Source organism: Neofelis nebulosa, chromosome 4 (assembly GCF_028018385.1).
Source record: "Neofelis nebulosa isolate mNeoNeb1 chromosome 4, mNeoNeb1.pri, whole genome shotgun sequence".
Lineage (NCBI taxonomy): Eukaryota > Metazoa > Chordata > Mammalia > Carnivora > Felidae > Neofelis > Neofelis nebulosa.
Genome location: NC_080785.1, coordinates 44,279,837 through 44,289,785, shown reverse-complemented (window position 1 = coordinate 44,289,785; position 9,949 = coordinate 44,279,837). Strand labels below are relative to the sequence as shown.

The 9,949-nt window shown below is 45.1% G+C and overlaps 1 protein-coding gene across 1 annotated transcript in view; it reads left to right on the top strand.

Annotated features, from left to right (window-relative positions):
* The first annotated feature begins 518 nt into the window (after positions 1–518).
* The window catches only part of NPSR1 (neuropeptide S receptor 1), a 156,016-nt gene continuing 146,585 nt past the window's right edge, over positions 519–9,949 (top strand). Inside the window, exon 1 of the mRNA XM_058724619.1 lies at positions 519–935. Coding sequence (XP_058580602.1) covers positions 780–935 — 156 coding nt within the window. The 5' untranslated portion in view covers positions 519–779. The remainder of the gene's footprint in view (positions 936–9,949) is intronic.

Genomic DNA, 9,949 nt, shown 5'->3' with positions numbered 1-9,949 from the left:
AAGTGTCCCCTGCCTATCTCACAGAGTTGCTTGGATATCCAATGAAAGAACAAGGTGATCAGAGGTTTTACCAGGCACCGTTTTCAGGTACATCACCAAGAGTCATAGCTTATTGACAAACACAGACCCCAGGCTTTTCTGAGAAGTGCCCTGCGAAAATCTAGAATAAATACAAATGTGCTATTTCCCCCACGTTCATTGAAATAATGTGCAGGCTACTAAGTAAATGGTTAGGAGAGTATTGTAAGTCAGAAGGCAAGCGCAGCTGAGGCAGATGCATAATTATGATTTGATTATCAGAAGATCCAACATGATCTGAATTAATCAGTCTGCTGTTGAGTCCAAGTTCCTGTACTGTTGAAGCTGGAGCAGAAGTGGGAGTCCATTCTGGAAGTTAAGGAAAGCATAGTCCGGCAGGGAGGCCTGTCTCAGGAGCCACGTGGATCGCTCAGGGTGGGGGGTGGGGGTGTCTCAGACCTGCCCTGGGTCGAGGCCCCGCCATGCGCGGGTGGGACTTGGGGGTGAAGAGGCTGTGTTGGCTACTGGATCATAACTGCTGAGGAGAGAGCAGCACAAGGATCCTCCCTGGTGTCAGGCAGAGCTCTTCAGGGAAGTGGGCTCTGGGAGGGCTCCGTGCCTCTGCTCAGCCGAGCTCCAGCCAGAAGCCTTAGGAGCCAGAGCAGGTGCAGAACTGCAGCTGCTGGCCAGCTCTCAGAGGGGAGCTGGACTCTTCCTGGGCTGCAGGAGCCAGGACAGCCAGGCTCAACTCCACCCGAACCATGCCAGCCAACCTCACGGAGGGCAGCCCCGACTCCAAGGGCTCCAGCGGGACCACGCAGACCCCGGATGCTTCCCCAGCCCTCTGCACCGAAACGATGACTTTCACTGAAGTGGTGGAAGGGGAGGAGTGGGGCTCCTTCTACTACTCCTTTAAGGTAAGTTTCCTGCTTTCCAGTCTGAACGGATTTTAAATGAGACAAGTAGAATTTCAGAGACCCAATTAAACTATCATTGCCAATACCGTGAATGGGTATAGTTTGTTTTCCCTACCGAAAAGAGTAAAAGGAAAAAAAAAAAAAACAACAACAACAACCAATGAGCTAAGGCAAAGAGTTTTTCATATTGTCCAAGGACCTATACTGTAGTTTTTTTCTGAATACTGGTCTTTTGTTCTGCTGCTGCTGCTGCTGAAAACATGTGAATCTTGAGTAACATTTATGTTAACTTCATGCCTAAGAGTCTGCAAAGTGGATGATTTTACTCCCCCCCCCCCCTTAGATAAAAGCACTTTTAATTAATTCTATAGTAGTGCTTGAAATGTTGCCTGTTTCTTGTAGGGGTTATTGCCGTGAGTTTTCTGCTAGGAACATCAGAGGTGTGGAAAGCCCACATCCCCCAGGACAGTGCCTGGTGCAACCGAAGACGTAAGCAGTAAGGAGGGAAGGTCCATACTCTTATTGAACCTATGCTTTGAACATCAGTGAGAAATAGATTCTTTGATTGTAGTTTGTGGTGCCATCCTTTGCAACAAGTTGCCTCCTAGAACAAAGGAGGAATCCGACTTTGGTGAATTTCACCTTCAAAGCATCCAAGGGCCATACTGAGGAAATGATCCTCATTAACCTAATCCTGTTTCCTCTTTTGCAACAAGATTGGTCAGAAATCAGGCATCTGGAAAACGACAGTTCTCTGCTTCTTGCTTCAGAAGGCAGGCATGTCAGGGTATTTCACACGCTGCCTGAATGTGCATTAAGTGGTGGCAGTAATTCCCAGGTCTCCAACTGGTTTTTTATACCAAAAAGGAAAATACTTCAAAAAAAAAAAAAAACATTTTAGCAGTTTTTTTTTAGTCCTCTGGGTGTTCTTGAAATGATTTAGTTTTTACCCCACAAAATAGAATTACTGTAACATCCACCTCTCTACCGGAGCTTTGCTTCTTTGCAAACACTCAAAATAAAACTTTCTTTTTTTTTTTTAATTTTGTTTTAACGTTTATTTATTTTTGAGACAGAGAGAGACAGAGCATGAACGGGGGAGGGTCAGAGAGAGGGAGACACAGAATCCGAAACAGGCTCCAGGCTCTGAGCTGTCAGCACAGAGCCCGACGCGGGGCTCGAACTCACAAACCTTGAGATCATGACCTGAGCCGAAGTCGGCCGCTTAACCGACTGAGCCACCCAGGCGCCCCTCAAAATAAAACTTTCAACAGGGAGCAATCTCAGAAGGCAGCCTCCTGCTCCTCAAAAACCAAGAGACAAAATAACAAAGCAGAGCCTGAACAAGTCACTTAGGCTGGCTCCATGGGTCCAGCCCCTCAGAACCACCTCCTAATGCATGCACACACCCTGCCCAGCTGCCCAGCTCCAAGACAGAAAATAGAAACTGAAATTGGAGTTTGTTGTCATTTACCTTTGACTGAATAATCCCCTTTATGAAATCAGCTTGCAGACCCAGAGATTCTGTCTTGGGGAAGCAGGCTCTGTGCACCCAGGAGACAGACACAGCTCCTTCTCAGTGACACTGCTTCTGAAGCCTCTCTGATATTTATAAAACATGACAGTAAACAGAATGAAGAGAGAATGGCCATTGCAACAGGGATAATAATTAGCAATACGGCAATACTCAGTCTCCACTGAAATCTCATTGGCCATTTTTTGAATATAGCTCCTAAGGGGATATTTTGAATATTCAGACAAACCGCCCCCCCTCACCCCTCCTCCCCCCCCCCCCCCCCCTCGGCTGGTTCTCTACTAGTGTTTATACTCTGTCCTAGCAACACCATCTCTGGGCACTAAGGAGAATCATATCACTTTTTTCTTTTAAATCTCCTTCCTTTTCATGTTTGCCCTCAAACACCTGGACCAGTGTACAAGGAAAAGAGGATAAAAGAGAAGAATTGTTTGGGAGCTTAGAACGTTTCACTTTTGACCCATGCAATCATTGACTAAAACACAGTGATTTGTAGTTACAAGGCAGGTGCTGGTGTTTGTGGGAACCTAGCTTAAATGTTTCAGGGTAACCTTTCCCCAGGGTCCTCTCTGAACAGGACAGTTCTGTTACATTGGCGATACAGGAACAATGGTGATGCAAACCCTTATTCATTGGTCCTTTGATTTCACAGACTTCTCAAGAAGAAAGCCAGAACCGCTCCTCTTTACTGTCTCTCAAACGTGTACTTTTAATCCCCGTTCTCTACCGAAAGCAGTAAATAATATAAAAATAAAACAAATGGTATCAGCAGTAAAAGTAATAGAACCAACAGTAACATGAATAGCCTTGCATTTCATTTGCTGTGGGCTTTCTTGGTGCCAGGAATCTTTCTAAAGGACTTCTGTGAAGTATCTCCTTTAATTCTCACACACTATGGTGTCTCTTTTCCACCTGGACTTGCCTTCCACCTTCATCTGTGTTTATAGAAATTCTACCCACTCTTAAGTCTCCTCTTGAATTGCTTCCTCCTCGAAGCCCCCCTTGACCCATCTCTCCTCTGAGTTCCAGTCGTGCCAAGGAGTGTAACTGTCTTCTTGCCACTTAATCTGTCTTCGACTGCTACTTCAGTACGTGCCTAGGAGATATCAAATAGTCATTAAGCTCCTTGAGGGAAAGGAATGCTTGATTTCTGTTTCCTATTCCCCAGAAACCAGCACCAGGCTAGACATACTCAATAAATGTTTACTACACAAATGAAGTGTGGTATTCTGTTTCTGTCAACTGCCCACATTTTGTCAGATTGGCTAATAGAAAGCTTGCTTGCTCCGTAACAGAGTTGGGGGAGTGGGTATCTTATCAACCATGACTGCACATGGCAGCCCCTGCCTTGCCTCGTCTCTACGCTCTGTACTGGCCAGAGTCCTTCTCTGCAGGAACATTCGAATCATCCTTGTCTCATTTCTAAGCCAACATGACCAAGGTAAGTTATGGTTGCCAGTGGATGGGGTATGGAATTCGTTGTGGTGCCATAGACTAGAACCTACTACTGATTTAGGCCCGAGAAACTGTACTTACCGTGTTGCAGCCTTACTAGTCTCAGCAGTCCTGTTTAGTCCACACACCTGGGCTTCTGACTTAGTTTCCTGCTTAGCCTTCAGGTTCTCCTCTGAACTCCAAAGCTCTCTTGGCAGGAGAAAAGACATCCCTGTGTAGGTATGGTTAGCTTTTCCTTCCATAGGCTTAGACCTTTTCCCTTCTTCCCATTTCCACCCCCAAAGTCTTACCGCCACTCCCCACTGCTCTAGCCTACTCTGCTGTGTAACCATGTCCTTGGATATAGGCAAGAATGTTAGAGGTGAGTTCGCCACCCCCTTCCTCTATCATTGGCTTCATGTTACCAATCCTATGTGGTCCTGGGTTCAAGGTTCCCAGCTTAAGCCCCGGTTTCTTTCATAGTTTCCAATTTCAGGGTCCCATCCGCTTCACTTCTTCAGCTCCCAGTGACAGCATTAAACTCTACCAGAAATTCCCTAGGAGGATGGGACCTGGCTAATCAGAAAGTGAACAGAGGAGGTGAATATAAACCTGTCCAAGTGGAAGACAAAGATGAAACTCTTCATTTTGCCCTTGAAGGTGCTAGCAATGCTTCCAGTATCTTTTAATGATGAGAAAATTAACTCAAAGTAACTGGGAGAGAAACCGGTCTGAATGAGTAAATTGGCAAAATTATGAAATAATGCAGATGAACTCATTTTTATTACTCTCAGGTGAGGGAAAAAACATCAACCAAGATTGCTAAATGTTACCTAATGACGATCTTTTATTGAATCTCCTTCAGTAAGTAGTTAACAAATGATATGCCATTAGTCTAACTATTGTTTATATGTAAATGGTTGCCGCTAAGTGCTTGAGGGTGATTGGACATGTTTCCCCCCCCCTTTGTTAGTGCAACCTCTTGTCTACTGTCTTATTGTTAATATTCTTGCTACACCTTTCCTCTTTGAATATAACAATAGCAAATTCTGTTTCAACTCGTGTCCTTATCTCACACGAGGTTTTAGCAAGAGCTCAATTGAAAAAGTTTACGAAGACTTGCTCCTTTTCACTGTATTTCGGTTGACAACTCATTTTTAAGAACTTGACCTACCTGGGGCGCCTGGGTGGCTCAGTCAGTTGAGCGGCTGACTTCGGCTCAGGTCATGATCTCGTGGTCCATGAGTTCGAGCCCCGCTTTGGGCTCTGTGCTGACAGCTCGGAGCCTGGAACCTGTTTCAGATTCTGTGTCTCCCTCTCTCTCTGCCCCTCCCCCGTTCATGCTCTGTCTCTCTCTGTCTCAAAAATAAATAAACGTTAAAAAAAAAATTAAAAAAAAAAAAAAAGAACTTGATCTACCTACTAAGTACCAGCATTTTCACCTCAAATGACAGTGACTGTCATTTCAGCTCCTTTTTGCCCGCTGGCCTGAACCCTCCTCTTGTCCTGTCCCACCTGTTGGGGACTTGTTTGTCTCCTTCCGTCTTGGATGCCAGGACAGTTGTCACTGATGCCCTTCCTGGAATCCAGGAGCCCTCGGTCCCTGACCTTCCCGTGTGATCTCCGGCAGATGACAACAAAGGCCTGGCCTTCACCTCATGCGTTTGTGTTTGCCCTCCTGTACGGTTTCACTCGATGCGTTCATTTTCAGTACATTCGTGCAGTTGAACATGTGGCTGTTGGTGACGAAACGACTACTAGTTTTGCTCACTTAAGTAACTGTTAAGGGTCTGCTATTTCCTGCCTGTTTCTGCTGTGCACACCCAGCGCTACACTTCCCACCCCCTACTGGGTAAGCTCTGCCTCGTCCAATTTTACTCTGTGTCCTTGAGAAAGACACAGCTGCTGCTGGCGGGCTCCTCGGGGACGGGGACGCCCTGCAATTCCCGAGCTCTGGACTCTAGTTTGTGAGAAAGGAACACCTGCTCAACTAAATTTCCCTTCGCATTGTTCACGCATCCGATGGCAGGAGACGTGATCTTCGTCAGTGCCAAGCGAACTCAGAATTGCGGTTTCTTCGCCCCCGAAGGGCTTTCCCATTTTCTGACTCAGGGAAGGTGTCTCGGCTCTCGGGATGCTGTCTCTGTGATGTGTTCACATGTGTGTGATGGGGGTAAGGGTGGGGGTCCGCCCTGAGGAGGGATCCGGGCAAGTCGGCCTCAGCGGAGACGAAAAGTCATTTCTGGCCTTCAGAAGTGGACATCCTTGGTCCAGACCCTCGTCTGGATCCCCATCGGGCCCTCGGGGCTACACCGCGTTCTGAGGCAGGGTACCTCTGTCACACTTCCTTTAGGCACACGGGTGTTCATAGCTCCCTCTTTCCCTCTCTCAATCCTGGCTCAGTTTTTGTGTCCTCCCCTCCCAGCTCCGGGCGGTGGGAAACACAGTGATGTCGTCTCTGGTGCCGCCTCTACCCACGCAACGATCATATCTGTACCACTCCTACCTCATGATAGCTGGGAAAGCCCCCAGAGACTGCCATTCCCTGGTTCCTATACAGTAAGTGGACTTCAGCGCCCTTTTAATCCTGTGCTCCCAAACTCAGAGGGTGTTATCTCTTCCTTGTTTTGTGCTGGTCTTTGGAGGGGGCAATGTAATACCCTCTCATCAGTGTCTACCCTTCCTCACATTCTATACCACTGTTGTCCTCTCTTACCGGCCTTCTCCGTCAGCCTTTCTTTATGGAGGGGAGGCTGACTGCACTGCGTTCCTCTGAATTCATTATTCCAAGCTCTCAGCTCTGAACGCTCAAAAGACACATTCTCTTGCAAGGGGAAAAGCTATTTCTTTTCAAGGTATTTGAGATAACCTCCATGAGGCATTTTTTTTGAAAGCCTGACTTTGACTTGTTTCTCTCTGCCTACATTGGTAAAGATAATACCCTGAGGCCAGATGGGGTACAGCTCTCTGGCAGCCTGGGCTGGGGAAGGATCCAGCAAAGGGGTAGGAAGGGGCACATCCATTTATGCTTCAAAATGTCACCCTGTCATCCTGTTGATATAGTGGGTAAGAATGTTTGGAGCCATGTACTCAAGTGGTCAAGAAATGTAACTTCATTCCTCTATCATTGAATCTAGCTTTTCTCTACATCTCAGCTGACCTGATTTCGGAAGTAGCTTAGTCATCCCCAGGTAAACTCAGGCTCTTGAATCTTCCCCATCGTTTTATTGAGGCGTAGCCTTTAAAGCCAGACTGCTGGGGTCAGGTACAAGTGCCAGCACTATCTAGCTGCGTGACTTTGAGCAGCTCGCTTCTACCTGTGACATGGTTTCCATGTCAGATAGATGACACGAACAGTTAAATGTCCTCCAGAGGGCTGCTGTGACAGGTTAAGTGATGGAATGCTTGTGAAGCCTTTCAGAAGAGTGAGTGGCCTAAAGGGTTCAATAAATATTAGCTATTCTATACCCAGGAACTAGTTGTTTCACTCTTTTCCAAAGCTACTTTCTGAGAGATGAGGGGCCACCATTATCTCTATGGAAGAAGCTTTTGAATATTTTAAAAGATACCACTGCAGTTGAAGCCCTTTAGGACAGTTTTAATATGCATTAAGTCCTCAAACAGTGGTGGTGAATTGAGCTGTTTCTTTTCTCTCAATTAGACCATGAAAAATGGAGAGTCAGATATTTAAAGAAGATTCCATTTCTTACTTTATCATCTTGATATAATGTCTACTTTTTATCTAGGCAAGCTTAGTGGCCCAGTACAAGAAGGGCTATTTACAGAGATGGGAAATTATGCCCCATCCAGCAGAAGAAAGGACAGGCTTCTACTGTGGCAAAAAGATCTTCTGGGCCAAAACCACCCAAAGTCAGGATGAAATCATTAAGGAGTAATCCTCAGGGTTCTTGTCTTTTCTTTCTTTCTTTTTTTTTTTTTTTATCCTAACTTTGGCAATATTGGTGGCTGCCTAAAAATGATGGATCTTTTACACCCGTCAGCACTTTATAGTCCACAACATAATTTCACATGATTTTTTTTTGACTTACCATCAGCTCTAGGAGAGTTTAAAATAGCATTCTTGTTTTTTAACCAAAGGTGGGCACGAAATCTGAGAAAAGGTGAAAGTGTGAACTTCCTAAGAAATTAGAAAGAAAAAAAGAAAGAAGAAAAAAGAAACAAGATTCTGCTGCTGATTTTAGTCAGGATAGGTTAGGTTCTACAATAGTAAAAAAAAAAAAAATAGGTTCTACAATAGTAAAAAATAGTAAAAATAGTCCTGAATATCTGTGGTTTAGCACATCAGAAGTTGCTTTATCTCTCACATCCCAGTTGCAAGCAGGTCAATTTGTAACTCTGCCTTCTAGAACAAAATGGCTTCCAAGGAAGAACGCAAACCTTTCCTCATCTGCTTCGCCCTGAAATGGCACATGACTTTGACTCAATTCCATTGGCAAGAATTAATTAGGTGACGGGCATGGGAAATGTAGCTTTATTGAACACCCCCAGTGTGGGGAGCATAGTGTACTGCTTAAAGTTTGGTTTGATCTTCACCTTCTACAGGACGAAACCCAGATTCTTTGACCTGACCTGAATATGTTCATAACTCATACATCATATGATGTAAGATACGCACATGAACACATACACGTACACAAACACACAAACACACACACACACACACACACACCACTAGATGTCAGTCATGGAAGGACAACTCTAGATCCTACTTCCCCAGCATAGTGTCTGACACATATTAGAAAAATGGTCAAGAAATACTTTGGTGAATGAAAGAGCGCATCAAAAAACAGTTGGTGCCACGGGGCACCTGGGTGACTCAACTGGTTAAGTGTCTTCCTCTTGATTTCAGCTCGGGTCATGATCTCACGGTTTGTGGGACTGAGCCCCGTGTTGGCTCCAGCATGGAGCCTGCTTGGGATTCTCTCTCCCTCTCTCTCTCTCTGCCCCTCCTTTGCATGTACTTGCTCTCTCACTCTCTGTCTCTCTCAAGATAAATAAACTTTTAAAAAAAGAATGATTTGTGTCACAAGTTTATTTGTAATGTCTCAGTAAATTAATGTGAGCATATAAGAGTGGATAGAGTCTTAATCTTTATCCCACATGCCATTGCATTTGAATTTTAAAGGTACTGCAATTTGGGGGAGTTCCTGAGAGCAGCACAAGACCGTCTGACAGGGAAGTGTGTGTAGGCAAATCTTTAGACCTGAAGCAGACAATATGTGAGGTCTAACTGTACTTCTTTTCATGCTGCTAGCTCAGATTCCACACCTCAGGTCTGCAAACCATCCATCTCTGAGCCCCAAGACATCAGGCAGGTATTGGGAAAGGCGGATGTTAACACTCACATCCCTGCTCTCCACTGATGTGTTCTGACACCTGATTATAGAAGTCCAGCCATACAGGTCTTCCGCAAAGTACAGAGGCAAAGGCCACCATCTGTGGACAATAGGACCTGCTGCAGTGGGGTGAATGGACTCAGCTCTGTCTACTAGAATCTCAGTCAAGCAGTCACACAGGATTGCTGTCTGCTGCCTCTAGTCACTGCCAGCAGAAACTGTCTGTCCTGTGAACAGTGAGACTACAGCTGCTTTCTTAGGAGAGGACCTTATAGTAGGTACCAGGGAACCAAAAAAGGATGTATCACTGTCGTGAAGGGCTGGTAAACTAATGCTTTAATTCAACAAATATTACTAAAATGACTTCAGCCTTTTAAGATTTTAATCCCTATAGATAAACATAAATATTTCTCAATTTAATTTAAATTTTAAAATAAAATACTATATCTGACAATAAGTCAAAATCTTACATATAATAATGTAGAATACAATCTTTTCAACTATATTCTTTCCCTCCCCATATATCATGTATCCCTTTGCCCTACCAAATTGAGAATCGGATTGGTTTGATGGAGTATTACCTTAGGCACTGGGCGGGGGGGTGGGGGGGGGCGGTGGGGGTGGGTACAGAGATGAAAGAAACAGGTATCTTGCCTTTGGAAAGATACCAGACATTTAGTCAATAATTA